The 23,039-nt window shown below is 47.8% G+C and overlaps 1 protein-coding gene and 1 long non-coding RNA gene across 11 annotated transcripts in view; one reads left to right on the top strand and one right to left on the bottom strand.

Annotated features, from left to right (window-relative positions):
• Positions 1-118: 118 nt before the first annotated feature.
• Positions 119-2,248, top strand: LOC146268668 (uncharacterized). Its single transcript, XR_014724649.1, has 3 exons — positions 119-303; positions 412-558; positions 1,639-2,248. It is a non-coding gene; the product is annotated as an uncharacterized LOC146268668 (long non-coding RNA).
• Positions 2,249-3,050: 802 nt separating this feature from the next.
• Positions 3,051-23,039, bottom strand: part of disc1 (DISC1 scaffold protein) — a 39,171-nt gene continuing 19,182 nt past the window's right edge. For 3 of the 10 annotated variants that reach the window (XM_084708764.1, XM_084708767.1, XM_084708766.1), the window contains 5 exons: positions 16,206-16,266; positions 12,763-13,003; positions 10,100-10,144; positions 8,619-8,735; positions 3,051-4,301 (listed from right to left, as the gene is read on the bottom strand). In XM_084708764.1, coding sequence (XP_084564890.1) covers positions 4,128-4,301; positions 8,619-8,735; positions 10,100-10,144; positions 12,763-13,003; positions 16,206-16,266 — 638 coding nt within the window. In that variant the 3' untranslated portion in view covers positions 3,051-4,127. The other 7 variants (XR_014768766.1, XM_084708765.1, XR_014768767.1 and 4 more) reach the window with 7 other exon arrangements.

Here is a 23,039-nt window from a genome sequence, read left to right as displayed (position 1 = left end):
CTCTCACCCCCACCTCTCTCTCTCTCTCTCTCTCTCTGTCTCTCTCTCTCTCTCTCTCTCTCTCTCTCTCTCTCTGTGTCTCTCTCTCTCTCCCTCTCTCTCTCTTTCCCTCCCTATGTCTCTCTCTCTCCCTCCTCATCTTCTCCCTCCTCTCTCTAGGGAGCCAGCTCCGTCCATCAGCTCTATCGATCTGTCTCCCTCCTCGTGGGCTGTGTCTGTTCTTAAGGCTAAGTGGGTGATGGTGATGCGGTCGTGATGTTTCAGCTCTCAGGTGGTAGGCTCGCCCCCTAGGGAGTTCCCAAGGTGAATCACCGGCTGCTGGCTCTTTAGTTTCAGGCTTCTCCCCAGACCTGGATAACACCATGCAGACTGAGTGTCAGTGACAACATGGTCTGTCCTGGTTAAGTTCAGGTTCTCGTGGAACTGGTGTTGTACGGCAGACAGCCTGTGCTTAGGAGGATGCGTGGACGACATGAAGAAGAGGAGAGGAAGTCATGGCGGCCTCACGACACCACAGCTCTGCTGAAGGGATGTGCGATCCAGCGGCAGGAAACCCTGGTTTGTAAACAGTACGACTCAACTGAGAGATCACTGAGGACTGCAGCTGACAAAAAACAATTACAGTCTTGTTTCTCTCAAGCCAGTCATGCTGCAGTATACAGTTCTGGGGAGGCGATACAGTCGGCTCTTTAAAGAGATTTTGTTTTCTGTAAAACCTGAAGTTCCAAGGATCACTGATCTTATTACTTTGATGTTTTGTTTTGGGATTCAAGTTTGGGAGTTCAAGCGCTTAAAAGTTTTTTTTTTTTTTTTAGAAAATACAGACATCACTCGTAAACGTTTGTCGTGCTAGTTTGCACAGGAATAAAATGGATCAGAACATTTACGCAGAACCAGAATAATGGAATTATACAGAAAGTATAAATGTATCTCATCTCAGCCCTCCAAAATGATAAACTCTCCTGAACAGTTCAAGCTCCTCAAAAGCCTCTCGATCTGGTTCCTCTGATGCAGACAGCCTTGCTGCACCATTGGCTGGCACTCTGTAAACCCTTCAGTTTCATCTGATCATTCCCCCAGCGTGGCTAATTTCGCTGTTTGTTCCTTGCATAATTAAGGTTCTGAAACTGCGGGGGGTGGAATACACTAACGACAGACTGAAAGTAGCCAAACTGTTAATTAGGAGATTAGACAGTGAGGTGGGCTGGTGTTAGGTACTTACTGTAGCTGTAACTGGAAGTGTGTCTTGGGAGAGAGAGAAGGAGTGACAGAGTGGCAGAGAGGAGCAGTGATAGAGAGAGGAGAGATAGAGTGATAAAGAGAAAGACGTAAGAGAGTGGCAGAGAGGAGGAGTGATAGAGAGAGGAGAGATATAGTGATAAAGAGAAAGACATAAGAGAGTGGCAGAGATAATGAGCTCATTCAGCTGTGTGTACAGCGACTGTTAGTGACAGCTGTAGCATGACCTCAGGTCCTGGGGTCACTAGTTCAGAGTTGGGGTGTGTTCATCATGTTTGTAGCAGTTTCTGGTGGAGACGCTCTCAGGACACTCCCACATATAGCGATGCTACAAGACGATTCCAGACATGCTTCCTCACGTTTGATGTCTAGCTGATTGTGTTTTCTGTTTCAAAACAGTCACAGCGGTCAAGAGATGACGCTCATCGCTATGACAGCGTGACGGAGTGAAGCCTCCTCCATGGTGACGTGTTTCCAGACTGCATGAGGACGCAGAGAGAACTGCATGAGGCTGTCATCCCAGGTCCTGGTAGCACACAAACAGGATGAAAGAAGAGTGACATTGAACTCTTCCACTCAGCAGAGCGATGCTTCCATCACTGTCCCACACTGTCCCGCACACACACACACACACACACACACACACACACACACACACACACACACACACACACACACACACACACACAGCCCACTCAGCCTGTCATTTCTCATATGACTGTAAATGACAGAAAATGGGCCTGTTTCTGAAGAGAGACAGCCTTGCTCCCACTGGTATTGTGTGCATAATTAAGTGTGATTTCCAATGTCAAGATCAGAATGGAGAGAGGGAGCGAAGGAGGCAAGATAGTTCCAACTCTTTCTGCTTGGCCTCCTCCATTGTTCATCTGGGTCCTCTTTCCATTTTAAATGTGACAGTGGATCACGCTGAAAGAATATATATATATATATATATATATATATATATATATATATATATATATATTAACAGAGAGATGGAGGGAGGTAGAGAGGAAGATGATTTTGAAATGCTTATTAATTCCAGGGGAGTAGCTGTTATAATTAAATTGCCCAGTTGACAGCATTCAACAGTTGCTTGCATTTCTGTATTGATGGATGTGAAGAACATGAGCTGCCTGATGGATCTTGATTTGGTCTTGAAATTAGCGAAAGGCATTTATACTAGGAATGACTGTTTCTCTTTTGATGTGAGAACAGTCCCACTGTAACTGTTACACACGCGTTTCTCAATGCTTCTTGACTGACTCACAAGGTAGAACTGACACCCAGTCAGTCAGTAATTACCTAGGTGTCAGTTTCAAACAGTAAACATCTCTCAGAATTCATGAATACATCGGAAGGAACATTTGCATTCATTAGTAATGTTGGTGTGAATTAGGATGAGCTTACACCAGAGTCACAGTTTATGATCCAGGGTCATCAGGATGAGCTTACACCAGAGTCACAGCTCATGATCCAGGGTCATCAGGATGAGCTTACACCAGAGTCACAGCTCATGATACTCCATCTGGGTAACGAAATGTCTGATGATGCAGAAGCCAGGAATGACGTCACAATGCTTGCTGAATCTTGATTGGTGGGTTGTCCGACAGTAGGCACCAATCCAGTGGTCCACCCCCTCATCCCCACCCCTTCACCCCTCCCTCCTCTCCCCTCCCTCCTCCCTCACCCCTCCCTCTCCCCTCCCTCACCCCTCCTCCCTCCCTCCTCCCTCACCCCTCCCTCCTCTCCCCACCCCCTCTCCTGCTGCACAGTGGCTCAGTACAGTACGAGGACAAAGAGACAGCATATTCAACAGAAAGGTACACACTTTATTTAGTTAGGCCGTACAATATATATATACTGTATATAAATATAAAACAGAACACAGTGGTTCCAAACCGTACAGTAAGAAGGGTGAGACAGAACATTGATAAATAGGTGTGAGACTCGGTCTGCTGGTTGGAGAGAGAAGTGGGGGAAGCAGTATGCACAGTGGTGCTCTCACAACCTTTAATAGAACAAGCAACAAAAACACAACAGTACTTCTTTATAACAAGCAGGACAGACAGGAGACAACAAAAGTGCTTTTTTGTGGACGAACATCCAACAGTTATTAAATAGCATTTTTTTGCACATGACACATTCTCCCAGGATAAACACATAAAACATCAAGAGTCTGCATGCTAGACCTCTTTCAACTCAATTATAAAAAAGCATTGCATCTATTTCCCCCACACATGGAATGAAGCCTGTGGACAGTGATGTGGTCTTAACACCAGTCTGCACACTGGTAGGAGGGGGTTCAGGTTAGCTTGCACCTCTGTAGCACCACATTGAATATCGTGGACTATAACTAAACGGTTTATGATCCAGTCGTAATGAATTAAGCAACGAGGCAGCATTTACCCCCACCTCTGTTCCTGTGCAAAGCTATGACCTGTCAGACATTTGGATTGTCACGATGGGCCTTATTTTTACAATAAAATCCTTGCAAGTGTTTTCAGACGATCCCCAGTACTGAGTGAGGTAACCAGACAAACTGGAGCGTCAGGAGAACACAAACACAGTCCTGTTAGCTGCCCGAGGAGCTGGTCCAGCTGGTTAGACGCCTGCTGGCACAATATCTGTGCTTCCAAGTACGACGACAACAACAAAAATATCTTTGAGTGTCAGTTGTAGTACACTGAGACTAATGTAATAAGGATATATTTCCAAGGTCTTTGAACGTCTCTCTTTCAGCACCAGTGTCGAGGCCTGTTGTGAGGAGACCGATGGGGGGGGTGCAGTAACTGGGGCCGTCTCTGCTGTGTGGCTGAGGTCATTCTCCCAGCCTGGGTTAGGAGATACAGAGCCCACTGCCTCAGAACATACACTCCACCCCTGGGTCAAATCTCCCAGCTGTCACTGAAGTACTGATCTTCTTCCTCTTCATCCTCTTCCTCCTCCTTTTTGTTCTCCACGATGTAATTGTCCCCCTCTTCCTCCTCCTCCTCTTTCAGTCGCACCAGCATGCTTTGAAGAGCAGCCTTCACCTCCTTCACCTCCACCTCCAGGGACTGTGCAGCTGGACTTAAGGAAAGACATTGGAATGTTCTGACCTTGCTTCTGCCCAACAACACACCCCATGCACCCTGAACCACACACACACACACACACACACACACAAAAGGACATTCCAGTAGATACACACACTCCAGAGTCTATAAGAGGTGATCCCCGATGGCTAATGATAATAGCAGCTCCAGAGAGACTAGAGACTGATGAAGTCATCAATCTTCCTCCACTGGGCCACCAAACCCTGATCACTGGTTCCCAATCATCAAGTCATACACAATTTAACTTCATTCAATTCACTATTCATGAGATCGTTTCAGCCACAGCGAGACCCACCCCTACAGACTCTGACATCTAAATCATTCATGAGGCCACAGAGAAAAGGACAGCGGCTGTGGTGGAAGGAATGTTTAACCTGCGCACAGTTCGCACAGACCCAGATGACTGTTTGGAGTGTCCATCTGAAGTGGTGAATCAAAGGGAAGCAGATGGAGCCCAGTGGCTCGTTTTGCTCTCAAAATGGACCCAGATTGTCCTCATTCATAATTAACCAGCCGGTAAAGAGCCTGTCATGAATACTGCATGTGTCTGCTGGAGACCAACTGGCAGCATGGGTCACATGCGTACAGACTCGCCCATATCAACATGATGCTTGTGGACAGAGTCTCTACATATCAACATGATGCTTGTGGACAGAGTCTCTACATATCAACATGATGTTTGTGGACAGAGTCTCTACATATCAACATGATGCTTGTGGACAGAGTCTCTACATATCAACATGATCTTTGTGGACAGAGTCTCTACATATCAACATGATGCTTGTGGACAGAGTCTCTACATATCAACATGATGCTTGTGGACAGAGTCTCTACATATCAACATGATGCTTGTGGACAGAGTCTCTACATATCAACATGATGCTTGTGGACAGAGTCTCTACATATCAACATGATGCTTGTGGACAGAGTCTCTACATATCAACATGATGCTTGTGGACAGAGTCTCTACATATCAACATGATGCTTGTGGACAGAGTCTCTACATATCAACATGATGCTTGTGGACAGAGTCTCTACATATCAACATGATGCTTGTGGACAGAGTCTCTACATATCAACATGATGCTTGTGGACAGAGTCTCTACATATCAACATGATGCTTGTGGACAGAGTCTCTACATATCAACATGATGCTTGTGGACAGAGTCTCTACATATCAACATGATGCTTGTGGACAGAGTCTCTACATATCAACATGATCTTTGTGGATAGAGTCTCTATATATCAACATGATCTTTGTGGACAGAGTCTCTACATATCAACATGATGTTTGTGGACAGAGTCTCTACATATCAACATGATCTTTGTGGACAGAGTCTCTATATATCAACATGATCTTTGTGGACAGAGTCTCTACATATCAACATGATGTTTGTGGACAGAGTCTCTACATATCAACATGATCTTTGTGGACAGAGTCTCTACATATCAACATGATCTTTGTGGACAGAGTCTCTACAGAGGCTGTCCGTCTCTCCTGTCTTCCAAACCTCGCTCACAGAGCAGTTTACTGATCGCTTGGTTTTCAGAAAGAGTGGCTTGGTCTCCTAGTCTCCATGGCAACCTCCCCATCCCTAACAACATCTTAAGTGAGCCAGGCGGAGAGTAAGAGGGCCTGTCCAGCCTCCTCACGTCTGCTACACACAGGAAGAGGACCACGAATGGCACGCTTCCACAGAGTCCACTTCAGACCTACACATGATCCACCTGACCGGCCTCAGGTCAGACCATGCCACCACACCAGACTGACCTCAGGTCAGACCATGCCACCACACCAGACTGACCTCAGGTCAGACCATGCCACCACACCAGACTGACCTCAGGTCAGACCATGCCACCACACCAGACTGACCTCAGGTCAGACCATGCCACCACACCAGACTGACCTCAGGTCAGACCATGCCACCACACCAGACTGACCTCAGGTCAGACCATGCCACCACACCAGACTGACCTCAGGTCAGACCATGCCACCACACCAGACTGACCTCAGGTCAGACCATGCCACCACACCAGACTGACCTCAGGTCAGACCATGCCACCACACCAGACTGACCTCAGGTCAGACCATGCCACCACACCAGACAGCCCAGGGGGAACACAGCACACACAGGAGCGCACGGCCAGGACCACAAGAGCTCTGAACCAAATCCTGGTTTTAAATACCTGGGACATGTAGTCACAGTAGTGTCCTGTATGTCCCAGAACACAAAAGCAGTCTGTCAGGTTAGGGTTAGTCTGTCAGGTTAGGGTTAGGGTTAGTCTGTCAGGTTAGGGTTAGGGTTAGTCTGTCAGGTTAGGGTTAGGGTTAGGGTTTAGGGTTAGGGTTAGGGTTAGACTAACCCTAACCCTAACCAAATCCTGGTTTTAAATACCTGGGACATGTAGTCACAGTAGTGTCCTGTATGTCCCAGAACACAAAAGCAGTCTGTCAGGTTAGGGTTAGTCTGTCAGGTTAGGGTTAGGGTTAGTCTGTCAGGTTAGGGTTAGGGTTAGTCTGTCAGGTTAGGGTTAGTCTGTCAGGTTAGGGTTAGGGTTAGTCTGTCAGGTTAGGGTTAGTCTGTCAGGTTAGGGTTAGTCTGTCTAGATCAGTTCTTCAACATCCAAATAGCACCTCCACATTCCTCATAATAAACTCTCACTATAGAAGGGAAGAAACTGGGTGAAAACTAGTCATCTATTTCCAATCATCTCACTAATTAACACAGAGTATAATGCATTGTCACATGTAATCAGTTTCAACAGTTTCATTTGAGTCATCATTATCTTGGATATTGTAATTTCCTTTTTGGGGAGGGAGGGAGGGAGGCAGGGAGAAAGGAAGGGAGGGAGAAAGGGAGGCAGGGAAAAAGGAAGGGAGGCAGGGAGAAAGGAAGGGAGGCAGGGAGGGAGGGAGGACATTAAGATATGACAGGAGAGGAGTCATTGTGGTGACATTCTACTATCTGCCCCAGCGATGGCCCTGTCTCTCTCTCTTAATCTCAGCCCATGGTGACTGGCAGCCCACATGAACAGCCCTCTTCTAACCTTGCCTGGACTATCTGCAGAGGATACGAGAAAGCTGAGGTAGAGAAAGAGAGAGGGAGGGCTAGAGGGAGTTCATAGTGTCAAAAATAACTGTTTAACAATCCGCTGAAGTTCAACTTTTTACACTCCTACATGTACCTGCGATGTTTGCAGAGTAAAGTACAGTAACTGGCATGTAACATCAGACATCATGAATACAGTATCTGCTCTTTTATGGACAAACATTGCCAGATGTTTGAAATGATCGGCGTTAAAAAGGATTCCTGTCGAATGTGCTGCATGTCTGTAGTGTATTTTTGTGATGTGAGGTCCAGTTACCAGCATGACACTAAAACAGGTAGTAGTCATTGTTATTGTTTACTTAAGTATGTCAGAGCTCATACTTCTTTGAGTGAAACAGTGGAGTCAGTACTTTCTGTACTTCTCCTTGAGTGAACGATGTGTGTCACTGTTATTATGCTATCGCACTGCTATCGCACTGCAATCGACTACGATCGCACTGCTATCGCACTGCGATCGCACTGCTATAGATTGTTACAATGTTGCTACACTGTTGTTTCACTGTTAGTGTTCAGGGTTTCCCACAGCACTTTTCAGTTAAGGCGGCTGCCTAAGCAATACTCGCCTGCCGCCTTAACTACGTGGTAATTTTTTTTTTTATAGCGATATCCGCCGTGTTACTGTCCTGTTTCCTCCCTCCATTCCAAAACGCCAGTCTCTCTTCTCTGCAGAACACATTAGTCTATCGCACTAAAGGCCCTTGCACACTGAGTCCCAAATTAGTATCCAAAATGTTCGCACGTAAAAAATAAATACGACCTCACGTTATGTCAATCGCGCTTGCACACTGCCTCCAAAACTTTCGTCCGTTAAAAAAAGTTCTGCGCAACTTCAGGATTGGATGGACCCAATATTTCCTATTTCTCGTAATTTATCTCTTTTTAATAAGAGAGAGGGCAACAAAACCATCCTCACTGCTTGACGAATCCATTTAGTATTTTTTCAGTTTTTTTTGTGCAAACGTTTAATAAATACGCATCAGACTCAGTGTGCAAGGTGTCTGCGTGACGAATTTTAGGCTGACGAATACGAAAAAAACATACGAACATTTCTGACTCAGTGTGCAAGGGCCTGTTGCAACTGTTGTTACACTACAGACAGACAAACAGTCAGACAGACAGGCAGGCAGGCAGGCAGGACAGACAGACACCAAGGTGACAGTGAGAGGATATGGGTGAGGGCCTGGTCTCGGCTGAGCAGGGCTGTCTGCAGGTCTTCCTCCAAGGTCATCAGTCTGTCACTAATGAGCTCACACTGTTCTGTCAGGTCTGCAGCCTCACTGCACCCATCCTGGGGGAGTTGAGGGGAGGGAGAGGGGAGAGAGAGCAGGGAGGGGAGAGAAGAGGGGGTGAGGGGAGGGAGAGAGGAGGGGGAGGTGGAACAATTGAAGGAAGAAGGGGAGAGAAAGCAACAAAAAGCTATAAGACACTGAAATACCATAGTAATTTCCCCTTCTGCAGCTACCATGATGAGATGAGCGTGTGTGCATGTGTGTGCATGCGTGTGCATGTGTGTGCATGTGTGTGCATGTGTGTGCAGGGGGAGGGGAGAGGTACGGGCTGGGAGGCTGGAGAGGCAGTAGGTATGGTTGGAGGGCAAACTGGACGATAATTAGAGCAAACCCCTCTGCGGACACGTTGCCCCAGTTCAATCACACACACACACACACACACACACACACACACACACACACACACACACACACAGAGGCCGTCTAGACTGACTCACCATTGCAGGTAGACACATGCTGCCCCTACATTGTGTGTGTGTGTGTGTGTGTGTGTGTGTGTGTGTGTGTGTGTGTGTGTGTGTGTGTGTGTGAGTGTGTGGTTGTCTGAGCTCTATTCTGGTACCTGGCCTGAAAAAATAACATGTTTTTATAGGGCGATGAAACAGTCAAACAAATGCTTTCCAACCAGAGAGGCACAGTCCTTAGGGTCTCTATTAGGGGAGATGTTCTCTCCCTCCAACAGAAAAAAGGAAATTGTGCCAAATATAAGTTCATTATAAAAAGTATTATTTAATTATTTGACCAAGGAACACTTAAAATAAGTTAGTTTTTAAATACAATTCTGTGAAGTTGGTACAGTATGTTCAACAACTCATAAAGATACACTAGTCAATCACCTCACACACACACACACACACACACACACACGCCTGCCATGTTCTGTAGAGAACAAACAGCTGCAAGCGTGAATCCCAACACACACCAGCACCCGCAGAGATGCATCACTACATTGTGCTTCACCCAGCACATGCTAACTGCACTACTTACCTTCATCCAGGCTGCAGCTAAGCCCTGACTAGTGTTTAGCCTCAGGTCTTTGGCACACAGCTATATAGAAAGCTACGAAGCTAGAGGACATTTATCAGAGCAATCAGCATTCCACATGTTCTCCCCCGTAAAGAACTAGTGAGCATGCAAGCTGCAGGCCCCTGCTGCAGGGCCCTGGGTGCTGCTGGGACTGCAGCTGCACGGACCAGATGGGCCCAAATATTGATTGTGAAGCTCAGTGTTAGGGGTCATATTTAAACTGGGGTCATGTTCACCAGGTCTCAGAGCCCTGGATGAGCCTGGTGTTGATCCAATACTCCAATTCCCAGACTGCACCAGTGTATCTACAATTGAGACCTAATGACTCCAGACATACCTCTGGGTGATTATCCTCCATGCTGAACAAAAACTCCTCCAATTTCTGAAAAACAAAACAACAAAAAACATATTTTTTTTGTCACACAGTGATAAATGCCCTCATGAATTATTGAAAATGCAATTATTCCTTCTGTGTACTGTACGTATGCAGTCTCATCATTTTGAGTCCTGGGTAATTATTCATCACCAGAATTGACAAGAGGAAAATGAATGAACTTGCCCTCGCATTGTGCTCTTTATTTTGCATTCACAACCTGGTGTTAATTCTGTACTACAAGAACAAGTAATTACCTTATGAAAGTCTAGCATTGTTTATGGTTTTAGGCTAAACAGAAAAACACATTTAGCAGAAATAATGATCTTGTTCTTAATGAAATGTTTATAAGAAATAAAAGGACCTTTAATGACCTTGTCTGGCTTGCCAGAAGTAACAAGGCACTTCAGAATCCCAGTGATTTGTTGTGTGGTTCGGTTGGTTCGGAGTGTGTGTGTGTGTGTGTGGAGGAGTTGGAGAGTGGTACAGGTGGTCTAGTTGGAGGAGAAAGGAAGAGGTGATGCCTCACCTTTATCCTGGGGACAGTTTAGAAGGAGAAGCCAGGCTTCAGAGACAGAACAGACAGCACAGGGAAACAGAAAGAAAAGAAATTCATGCAGGTCTTAGATTCCTGGGTATAGGAAGACCCAGACAAGGTTAGTCTCTGTAGTCGCTAGGAAGGCATGCTGCCGACAGGCGCAGGAACAGTTATTGGTAGACAACAAAAGAAGATGAGTATGAAAGTATTAATTAGAAAACATGCATGTTTCTAGAGAGTGTTTGTTATTGTCTCCGTTTAAGCACATCTTTTTATGAAACCATGACGGATGTGAATCCACTGTGGTGGTAGAAATGTTGCCTTTAAACAAGCAACTGAAACCCTGCTCTCCTCAGAGACTTTTCATAAACTAGGAGGAGTCAGGTGGCTGAGGAGGAGGTGAGGAGAGGCTGGGGGAGGAGAGGCTGGGTGGAGGAGAAGATGGGAGGCTGGGTGGAGGAGAGGCTGGGTGGAGGAGAGGATGGGAGGCTGGGTGGAGGAGAGGCTGGGTGGAGGAGAGGCTGGGTGGCTGGGTGAGAAGAGGCTGGGGGAGGAGAGGCTGGGGGAGGAGAGGCTGGGGGATGAGAGGCTGGGGGAGGAGAGGCTGGGGGAGGAGAGGCTGGGGGAGGAGAGGCTGGGGGAGGAGAGGCTGGGGTGGAGGACAGGCTGGGTGGGTCAGGTCCTGGAGAATCTGTGGTCACTCTGGGAGAAACCAGCCCAGAACACAAACGGCTGCTTACTGAGGGCCTCATGGACTAACGCTTTTGCGCCCACTTAAGACATATTTGTTTCGCAATTTGCGCGTAAAAGCATGGCGAGGTATGTACAAACATGCCGCACTGACGGAAAAGCGCAGACTGCCTGTCGCGGGAACTGAAAATGGCAAATTGCGCATTCCCGAGTCATGCATATGCATTTACGGGAGGGTCAAGGGGAGTTCCCAAAAAGAGATGGGAGATGCGTAAAGTGGCCTAATTATGTATTCCGCGGTATGTACAGAAACCGCACGTGAAAGCGTGCTTCCATTTTGCGGTGAAAATTATCCGCCTTTTAAAAGCAGGCGTAAACCAGGATGTGCATATGCCTCCTCGTGAAATGGCAGCCGTAACCTGAGCAAGACGAAAACATAAATCCTTTGGCCTTTGCCACAAGGATCACACTTTCTGAGTTGAATGAACACGAAATCATTACGCGTTACAGATTAAGCAGCCATGCAATATTAAAGTTACATGAAGAAATCAAAGATGACATCGAATCTCCGACTCAGCGTTCACATTCAATTCCAGCAGTTGTTAAACTCCTCGCTACATTACAAATATTGGCATCATGATCATTTCAAACAGTCATCGCTGTTTCGTCTTTGGTGGCTGATCCATTATAGAAAGAGAGGAGGCCCATTCTATTACGCGTTTAAATGTTCGCAATGTGCGGTATAGTGGGCGAAGAGTTGCGCTGTTTACCCGATGACCTGCGGGTTTAGTAAATACGACGTAAACTGTCACAGCGTGCGCAATCTGCGGGTTGCCCATGGCGCTAATAATGCTACGTTTGCGAATGTATGTACATGAGGCCCTGAGACACACAAATATCTTTCCAGGGAGGGGAGTCACTTTGGTATCCAAGACTGTTTCTAAAGTGAGCTTCTTTATCTCCAGTAGGAGGAAGACACACCCAGAGCAGAAATGGATTCCCCACAGATCCCCAGCCCCCCTGACCACCTGCTCTAACAGCTGCAGGGCCCAACACTCTGAGCTCTGGGGTGAGACTGGACCACATGAATGATATCACGCTATGATACAAGCTGATGAGAATTCCAGTCAATACTAGCCACATTCCCTAAACTATAAGTATGGTCTTTCAAGAACAATACAGCTCAAAAGAGTTGTGCCAATATCAGTATCTGAGTTGGTATAAATAAGCAAAGAACTACTACAAATACAGATTCTTTTTCCCCAAACGACATTCCAAATCCATTTGAATGCTGTTTGTAAGTCACTGGCACTACATAGCTACATATGAACCCTCCATACTAACCACATCAACCACAGTATGTCATCACAGCTTTTGGAAACATGGCTGCCGTTGTTACCTTGGTGAACTCAGAGTTCTGCAGGTTGGCGTCGGGGCCCCAGCGCCCCCCCAGAGCGGTGAGCATGGCGCAGTCCTGCTCCTGTTTGGAGCCCTGCTGGGCGGGCCGGTCCACCATGGCGGGGGGGTCCTCTCCCTCCAGCCCGCTGCATGCAGGGCTGCGGAGCTGGATGCCTCGTAGGAGCAGGTGACAAGCCTCCAGGTCAGCTTCCCACACGCGCTCCAGCACGGGACAGACACAGCTATGCAGAGACACACACACACACACACATCAGGATAGCAGCATGGGACAGACACAGCTATGCAGAGACACACGCACACACACACACACATCAGGATAGCAGCATGGGACAGACACAGCTATGCAGAGACACACGCACACACACACACACATCAGGATAGCAGCATGGGACAGACACAGCTATGCAGAGACACACGCACACACACACACACATCAGGATAGCAGCATGGGACAGACACAGCTATGCAGAGACACACGCACACACACACACACATCAGGATAGCAGCATGGGACAGACACAGCTATGCAGAGACACACACACACACACACATACATCAGGACAGCAGCACATATACTACAGACAGTGTGAGGACATTCTACTACTGATGCTGCTGTGGTAATGGGTCCCAGTAGCAGTGCTCTTCTCTCTCAGCACAACATGAAAGAAGAACTCAAACTGGAAACCCAAAAGGTTCTACTTTCACAGACTCCCACACAAAATAAAGAAATGGTCTCTCTTATAGACTCAAGGATGAACACGCAGCGAGACTTGCGTTTCCTTCAAAGAGACGTTCTTCAAAGAGAAGCAGTGAGGTGAGAGCCAGGGCCTGTTCACAGTTGGGAGTCTGGGAGAGGGGGGAGGTGCTGGAGGGAGCAAGAGGACTTCTGCTCGTTCTCATCTCTTCCACTCTCTGACCCCCCTGATCAGGTCCTCCTGACCAGAGAGGCAGACTGGGCAGTAGAACTCTCTAGAGACCAGGACCAGTGAGGCAGACTGGGCAGTAGAACTCTCTAGAGACCAGGACCAGTGAGGCAGACTGGGCAGTAGAACTCTCTAGAGACCAGGACCAGTGAGGCAGACTGGGCAGTAGAACTCTCTAGAGACCAGGACCAGTGAGGCAGACTGGGCAGTAGAACTCTCTAGAGACCAGGACCAGAGAGGCAGACTGGGCAGTAGAACTCTCTAGAGACCAGGACCAGAGAGGCAGACTGGGCAGTAGAACTCTCTAGAGACCAGGACCAGTGAGGCAGACTGGGCAGTAGAACTCTCTAGAGACCAGGACCAGTGAGGCAGACTGGGCAGTAGAACTCTCACTGGGCTCAGCTGGTCACCAAGCCCACTTCCTACGCCATGATTATAATCGGAAAGAACCATTGCAACAAGAAGCTATTTCAGCAATTGTTTTTTCTGCTGAAGTTGAATACAAGGCCATTCTCTCTGCTGGATTTAAGTGGATACCAAAATAATGGGTGTGAAAATGCTGTTTCAATCAAGAGCGCCCTCACATTACTGCCTGCCTGTCTGCCTGCCTGCCTGCCTGCCTGCCTGCCTGCCTGCCTGCCTGCCTGCCTGCCTGCCTGCCTGTCTGTCTGTCTGTCTGTCTGCCTGCCTGTCATCAGTCAGTGGAGTTGCTGTCATAAACCCTCAGTGTCCCTGAACGATTCAAAGGAAACAGCAAAACAAGCGCCCAGACATTCACAAACAACGAGTAGCATCAAAACACAGGGTGGGTGATGTCCTGGGTTAATAGGTGCCCCCTCCCCGCCTGTCTGACAGGGGCAGGGTGTGGGCATACCTCGGTGCTGGTGGTCCAGTAATGAGGAGGAGGTGGGCTTGTACAAAACTGCCGTGTCAGACAATCTGTCTCTCTCCCCCAAACACTCCTCCCTCACGGACAAAGCTCTCTCTCTCTCTCGATCTCCCTCTCGATCTCCCTCTCCTTCACGTTCTCCTCTCCCCCTCTGAGTGTAGGATTCTTCATCGTGGTGATCAGAGCGACGGTCCTGAACCCTGTAATATAGGAGCCACCAGAGGGACCAGGAGACCAAGTCACCTTCAGACCAGCGAGAAAAGATCTACTGGTGACAACACCACTTCCAGTAAGAAGCTTCTATCGTCTTTATCGTGACACTGAGTTAGCACCCACGGAGGATTGGTGTTACTACAGCATAAGCACTGTGTGTTGTTTCCTTCGGTTTACCGAGTTAAGACGGAGTGGCAGCCCAGCAAAGTGTGCGGTTCGGTACCAGGGGAGGGTTCCTCTGCCGCGGTGAGGCTTTCTGCTTATCAGCACCACATTCCCCCAGGCCGCTACAGAGTTTAGAAAGTTCACATGAACCACAGCAGGTAGAAGCCAGGCTCGCAGGAAACTATTGGGTGATTTGGTCATAAGTCCTGTTCCATGAAGCTTTTAACACGACAAACTCACAAGAAAAGAAGTATATAGACAGAGAGGAGAGATTTCCCTCACAAACTTCTACACTGTATTCAACCCTTTCCAAGCTGAACGCTGATCTGAGTCACATACTCTATATCCGGCGGCATAGTCTGGGATGTGTAAGCCTTAGCTTCCTGTCTAGTTCTATAGAAAGAAGGAGATAATTGCTTTTTTAACGCTGTCCGTCTCTAAGGAAACCAGACATTTCACAAGTGCGTGAGCTAGACCAGTCGTCCCCCCCCCCCCGGCAGTCCATCAGAGCAGCATTAGAGCTATATTAGACTTCATTTGAGGGTAATTTTCCTTCTCCAGGGTGGCGTGGCGCTGTGGTCTCCAGGAGAGGGAGTCTCCAGTGACTGACAGCAGATGAGCAGAAACAGACGAGTGATAAAGGAGCGAGTGTGTCTGGATGTGGCCTGATGCCCATTCAATTACCTCAAACACAGAAGGCAGTACCACCAACCCTACAGTCCCACTGAGCTAAGCTAGAACTGGCATCCTCGTTGGCCCTGGCTCTCTCACCTGGGCCCAGCTACAGGGGCTCTCACCTGGGCCCAGCTACAGGGGCTCTCACCTGGGCCCAGCTACAGGGGCTCTCACCTGGGCCCAGCTACAGGGGCTCTCACCTGGGCCCAGCTACAGGGGCTGAAAGGTGAGCTGGCTGTCTATGGAAGCTGCTTCATTACTGAACCATCAGAAGCCAATCTGAAACATTGCTAGGCAGCGGGGGATGAGAAGGAAAACTGAAGGGCAGGCCAGGTTTACTCTAAAGACAAACCCACAACCCACCCAGACAGACAGACAGACAGACCCCACAGAGACAGGTGAGCGAAAGAAAGAGGGGGGAAAGAGGAGACAGGATAACTGAGTGAGAGACAGAGAGAACACAAAGAGGGAGTGGAGGAGACCACATGGGGCTGAGACAGAGGAAAGAGATAGGAGAAAGAAAACCAAGAGAAAAGAGATATGAGACTACCCTCGTACCTGTGCACTCTGTCCTCCAGTAGCCTGATGTACTTCAGAGCGTTCTCTTTCAGACTGCGTTCTGCAGGGGGGGGGGGGGGGGCACATACACTTCAATTAACACTCACTACTCACTTACCACACAGACGGGAGGGTCTCCTAGCAACAAACCATTGCTGCAAATGCCCAGCTGAGTATTATCCATACTGTAGAGGACAGTATGGGGAGGCGTCATTACCTCTGAGGTCTGCTTTTATTGTGTTGAGACACTAAAGCACTGCTCATGCTGGTGTGTGAATGCAGGCTGTGGGTGTGTGTGTGTGTGTGTGGGGGGGGGTGTTAAAGATGTGAATTAGCAAAGACCCCCTCAGAGAGAAGAACTGCATGGTGAATGTCTTTCTGTACGCTGGAGGGAGAAAGAGGGAGGGAGAGAGAGGGAAGGAGAGAGAGGGAGGGAGAGAGAGGGAGGGAGAGGGAGGGTGTGTTGTTTGGCCCCCAAGACAGTGTTCACACCAGCCTGAAGTCTGAGATATGGGAACGGCATTCTTCAGGAAGCAGGGGAGGGAAAATTGGTATTCATTAGGCTCATGTTTGAAACATGATATCGGGGTCCTTGAAACTACATCCACACGATCTCTCTCACACACACACACACACACATGAATGCCAGCCCTATGTAATCAAAGTCTGTTCAGTTAAATACACTCATACAAAACATATCACACACACGGTGGCTACATGTTAACAATATCTTCCCGTAACACACAAAAGGCTCTTTGCTCTGATTCGCTCACAGTACTTCCTACACAAATACTAGCAGGAAGCTGTCCTGAATGCGAGCGTGTCATTTCAGACGGCACCAAGGCTTGCTGGGATGTCTGGAGGGCTGGTATCATACGCCTGCTATGCTGCAGGTGCAGCAGATAGGTCACTGAGGGAATCAGGTGGCTGAGCGGTTAGGGAATTGGGCTTGTAATCTGAAGGTCGCCAGTTCGATTCCCGGCCGTGCAAAATGACATTGTGTCCTTGGGCAAGGCACTTCACCCTACTTGCCTTGGGGGAATGTCCCTGTACTTAAGTACACATACATGTAAGTCGCTCTGGATAAGAGCGTCTGCTAAATGTAAATGATCACCTGTTGTTTCCATGGGAGATCTCTTCCCTCACGAGCCAGGACCAGGACTGGCTCAGGACCAGACACACTGAGGACTGAGAGCTGGTCTGATCTGTGCTGGTCTGATCTGTGCTGGTCTGGTCTGTGCTGGTCTGGTCTGTGCTGGTCTGTGCTGGTCTGTGCTGGTCTGGTCTGTGCTGGTCTGTGCTGGTCTGGTCTGTGCTGGTCTGTGCTGGTCTGTGCTGGTCTGGTCTGTGCTGGTCTGTGCTGGTCTGTGCTGGTCTGGTCTGTGCTGGTCTGGTCTGTGCTGGTCTGTGCTGGTCTGTGCTGGTCTGGTCTGTGCTGGTCTGTGCTGGTCTGTGCTGGTCTGTGCTGGTCTGGTCTGTGCTGGTCTGTGCTGGTCTGTGCTGGTCTGTGCTGGTCTGGTCTGTGCTGGTCTGTGCTGGTCTGTGCTGGTCTGGTCTGTGCTGGTCTGTGCTGGTCTGTGCTGGTCTGGTCTGTGCTGGTCTGTGCTGGTCTGTGCTGGTCTGTGCTGGTCTGTGCTGGTCTGGTCTGTGCTGGTCTGTGCTGGTCTGTGCTGGTCTGGTCTGTGCTGGTCTGTGCTGGTCTGTGCTGGTCTGTGCTGGTCTGGTCTGTGCTGGTCTGGTCTGGTCTGGTCTGTGCTGGTCTGGTCTGGTCTGGTCTGTGCTGGTCTGTGCTGGTCTGTGCTGGTCTGGTCTGGTCTGGTCTGTGCTGGTCTGTGCTGGTCTGTGCTGGTCTGTGCTGGTCTGTGCTGGTCTGTGCTGGTCTGTGCTGGTCTGGTCTGTGCTGGTCTGGTCTGGTCTGTGCTGGTCTGGTCTGGTCTGTGCTGGTCTGTGCTGGTCTGTGCTGGTCTGTGCTGGTCTGGTCTGTGCTGGTCTGTGCTGGTCTGGTCTGTGCTGGTCTGGTCTGTGCTGGTCTGTGCTGGTCTGGTCTGGTCTGTGCTGGTCTGGTCTGGTCTGTGCTGGTCTGTGCTGGTCTGTGCTGGTCTGGTCTGTGCTGGTCTGGTCTGTGCTGGTCTGGTCTGTGCTGGTCTGTGCTGGTCTGTGCTGGTCTGGTCTGTGCTGGTCTGTGCTGGTCTGGTCTGTGCTGGTCTGGTCTGTGCTGGTCTGTGCTGGTCTGTGCTGGTCTGTGCTGGTCTGTGCTGGTCTGGCCCCGTCAGATGAAAGGTGTCAGACAAGGCTCCAATCTGAGTTTGTCCTTCTCCTCTTTGTCAAATCTGACATCTCAAACCAAGAGGGTTCAGAGACTACCATTAGAAATGTAACCATAAACCACCATTCATAATCTACCCAGGCAGATATGACAATCCAGTACTGAGGGCTGTCCACAGCAACTTTGCAACACATTTATAAAGACACAGCTAGGCTCTTCCTGGAACATGTCAACTTCCTTTTAGTCTGTAGGAGACTGTTGCTGTTGGCAGGAACTGAGCATAAAATCTGCATTCAAAAATTAGTGGAGAAAAGAGCCACTCATTTAATGGACAATCCATAATGCATGTGAGGGTTCATCATCCTGTTCCACTCAAAATCCACTGATTTGCAAATTCATGAGCCTCGTTTTCCTTCTGTCAAAAAAGATAAACTCTCCATGACTCTCTGATCACACTACCCTTGACGTAACCCAATCACACAGGGAAATACAGGTTCTACTGACCTCCGATGGGAAACAAAGAGCAGATAAACATGAGCTGGCAGATCTGTCTGATATCCAGGCTATAATGAGAGTTCATGGGCTTCAACGATGGCAAAGTGATTGTCCTGCTCGCACTCCGACAGTATTTATTCATCTCTGTAACCGCAAGTGAGTAACGCATCGATACTTTCATCAGCTTGTAATGATGAAGAACACAATAAAAGCCAAGACTCCAACGAGGACCCGCGTTGTGCCGGCATGGCGTTCTGAAACAGGAGAATGATAACCAGGAAGAGAAACGACTGGGGAAGGTGAAGAGTTGCTATATCTAGCAACATTGTTGCTACATTGGCAACACTGTTTAACCAAAAGTATTAACCAATACTATTGACAATAGTATTAACCAATACTATTAACCAATAGTATTAACCAGTTCCACAGTTCCACAGTTATATGAGCCTCCCTCTAAGCAGGAGCGGTCCGTTGGAGAAGGCGCAGTGGCAGAAGGCTGTCTGGTGAGAACCCCCGCTGCCTGCGCTTCCATCTCCACCTCAGGCCTCACAAAGAACCCAGGTTATTGCTGCGACTTCAGACAACGCTGCATGAGCACACCATACATAATGCAACGTGCTTTTCCTCCCAAAAATGGGGAAATACACTCAAAAGTACACATTATTTTCAATCCTCAGCCGTGAAATTGTACCGCCATCAAAGTACACTTTACCGAGTGTTAAAATACTCTGTAGAAAAGTGAGTGAGATTTTCCTCACTGTCTCTAACGTGTAAATGAGAAGGCTGCAGTCACTCAGCCTCCGGCAGCATTACTTACTTTTCTGATGATTGAATCTGGCTCAACATTAAGAGACAAGGCGAGGAGAGTTCCCCCAAAAGCACAGTCCTAAAAGCCTTTCACAAAGCTTCCCCCCTCATCTCTCTCTACCCCCCCTTCCCATCTCTCCCTCCTCCCATCTCTCCCTCCTCCCATCTATCCCTCCCGCTCATCTCTCTCCCCATCTCTCTCCCTCCCAACTCAGTACACCACCTGCACGCATTCTCTGCTCTACTTACCTCTCATCTAATTATATCCTCGGAAAGCTCTAGAAAGACTCCAGCTACCACACAGTAAGAGCACTTTCCTGTGAGTACGGCCATCCCAACACATCTCCTAGCTCCCTGTTCAGAGAGAGATGCATTCAGGTTCATCATGCAGGCGGTTGTGTGGGTGTGCTTTCGTTGTTAGGGTTCATTACTGGGGCCTCGTCTGTCTGTTAGTGCCTGTGTATCTGCAGTCACACAGTGTGTGTTAGTGCCTGTGTATCTGCAGTCACACAGTGTGTGTTAGTGCCTGTGTATCTGCAGTCACACAGACCGACAGTGTGTGTTAGTGCCTGTGTATCTGCAGTCACACAGACCGACAGTGTGTGTTAGTGCCTGTGTATCTGCAGTCACACAGACCGACAGTGTGTGTTAGTGCCTGTGTATCTGCAGTCACACAGACCGACACTGTGTGTTAGTGCCTGTGTATCTGCAGTCACACAGACCGACAGGGCGAGCGATATGAAAATCACGCTCCCTGATCTAAGTTTAAAGTTTAGACTTGATGACAGTCCATGTTCACACGTCTTGACCAGATGATTATCAAAGTTGGGTAACGTTACTTTTTAAAGTAACTAATTACAGTTACTAGTTACATTTCTTGTAAACTAACTAGTTACGTTAGTTACTTGCTGTAGAGAGTAAGGCGTTAAGTTACTTTTGCATTACATTAAGAAAAGTCTTATTTCTAAGACAATTCACCTTTGTCACTCTTATGCCCAGAAGGCACATTATATGGGTTGACCTCAGCAATAGCACATATTTTACAGAATAGTGTCACTTTCAAATAACATGATCAATACTCATTATACAGCAAAACGGATCAAGGTAATAATCCACCATAATGAAAAGCAATATTTGCATGAAGTTCTTTGAAACAAGAAACTCTTTAATCAATAAATAATTTTGTAAAATGCCAGGCAGAAGTCTCGTAGTTAGCTAGCTCTACAATTTACCAGGGCTAAGTATGAATCTAGGAGCAAAACGAAGCTAAGCTATAGCTAGGTATATGGTAGCAAACTGGTGTTCACTTCACTTATATCCTGAACCAGACTTTACTTACTGTAATACATGGGCGTATCTAGCCCTATTTTGCTGGAGCCCCCCCCCAATAGTTACATTAGCCCCCCTAAATATTTGTAATAAAATAAAAAATCTTCATATTTTAAATCTAAATGTGTTCATTTCCCTTTCTAAACCCCACTAGAGGACACTTTTTAAAATGATATTTTCAAAAATGTCTTCTGGGAGAACATGCCCCCAGACCCCCCTAGTTTTGCCGGGACACAGGAAAAATAATAGGTTTTATCTAGGGGCTTAGCCCCCCCCAAAAGTGGGAACCTAGATTTGCCACTGCTGTAATATAATCCTAAAACCGCTGCAACGATATAGCGACGCATCACACAAGCTTAAGTTCAAATACATTATTTAATGTGACATTAGGCCTACGGTACATGCAAGTCTTAAATAACTATTTCGCTGGTCGGCTCCATGACGCCGGGTAAGTTGGGCTCGTGAGACTGCGCACCAAATGAACGAAGGGGAACCCACCTGTCTAGCATTTTCGTAGGTACCTAGGTAAAAAAAAGGCGAAAAGTAGCCTCAACTTTCCTGGACTGAGCTACATGCTGAGAGCTTGCAACCAAAAGACTAACTTGAGTAACGCGTTACTTTTTTGAACAAGGAACTAGTAACGGATTCATTCAATTAAATAAGTAACGCATTAAGTTACTTGTTACCTAACAAAAGTAGTCTGACTACTGTAACGCGTTACACCCCATAGAGTTAATATGGTTACACCCAACACTGATGATTATGACCTTGAGAGGTGGCAGTGGGATCACAGCTCTATTACTGAACTGACAGACTGAATGACACCCGATATGGGACACCTGCTAGTACACCCTCATACAAACACCTCATATTTAGTCTCAATCTCACAAGCATGTGACTGTCATCACACTGTCCAACAGAGAGCAGGTCATGAAGGAAACGTCTGTCCTCCAGCCAGCCATGCAGGACAGAGTCCCTCACATCCTGCGTAGCTTAATGACATCACATCCTGTGTAGCTTACTGACATCACATCCTGGGTAGCTTAATGACATCACATCCTGCGTAGCTTAATGACATCACATCCTGGGTAGCTTAATGACATCACATCCTGCGTAGCTTAATGACATCACATCCTGGGTAGCTTAATGACATCACATCCTGCATAGCTTAATGACATCACATCCTGGGTAGCTTAATGACATCATATCCTGGGTAGCTTAATGACATCACATCCTGCGTAGCTTAATGACATCAGTTAAGATCAGATCCCAGATAATGTGACGTTTGTCCTGGACCAACAGCCAAAGCCTGCTGGGAGGCAGTGCATGGACGCTATCCCATCATGCACCACAGCACAGAGGTGACATTGGAGGCGTCTGCTGCGCAGGAGGGGGAGGGGAGCATCAAACAAGATGCTTTCCCTGCACACTGCCAAAACAAACTAGTCAAAGCAATGCTGAGGGTGATTCGCTTGGACAGTTTGTAATATTCAAGTGTACATATTTAATATCATGCCACCGGTACAGTTCAGAATACTGCCATCCTAGGGATGCCTGGTCCAGCGGCAAAACCGGAATATTAGCAGAATATGGAAACTGCCATCAGCGGTTTACACTCATCAACATACACTTATCCGCACCCTGGTGCTGCATATCATGAACACGGCCGAATCCTGGGGGGTCATTTAGTCTTTTTTTATATGTCGTCAATTATTTATCTGTGCATTTAGTCTCTGTGGTCATCTCTCCAGGGGAATCATGATGCTATCAGTTAGCATTAAAGCTGCCTTTGTCAAAGGAGAGAGTGAAAGGTATGAGTAGGCTACCAGTTCATATCACCAGGCCAACAAGGAGCGACTGCTGAACTGAACATAGTGTTGACAGTCCGGACGTCCACCGTTGAGTATTGGACGTCCACTGTTGAGTATGAACTCTAC

Source organism: Hypomesus nipponensis, chromosome 11 (assembly GCF_054491055.1).
Source record: "Hypomesus nipponensis isolate SF chromosome 11, ASM5449105v1, whole genome shotgun sequence".
In the NCBI taxonomy this organism is placed as follows: domain Eukaryota; kingdom Metazoa; phylum Chordata; class Actinopteri; order Osmeriformes; family Osmeridae; genus Hypomesus; species Hypomesus nipponensis.
The sequence above is the reverse complement of the archived record's forward strand: the minus strand, read 5'-3'. Positions and strand labels throughout refer to the sequence as shown.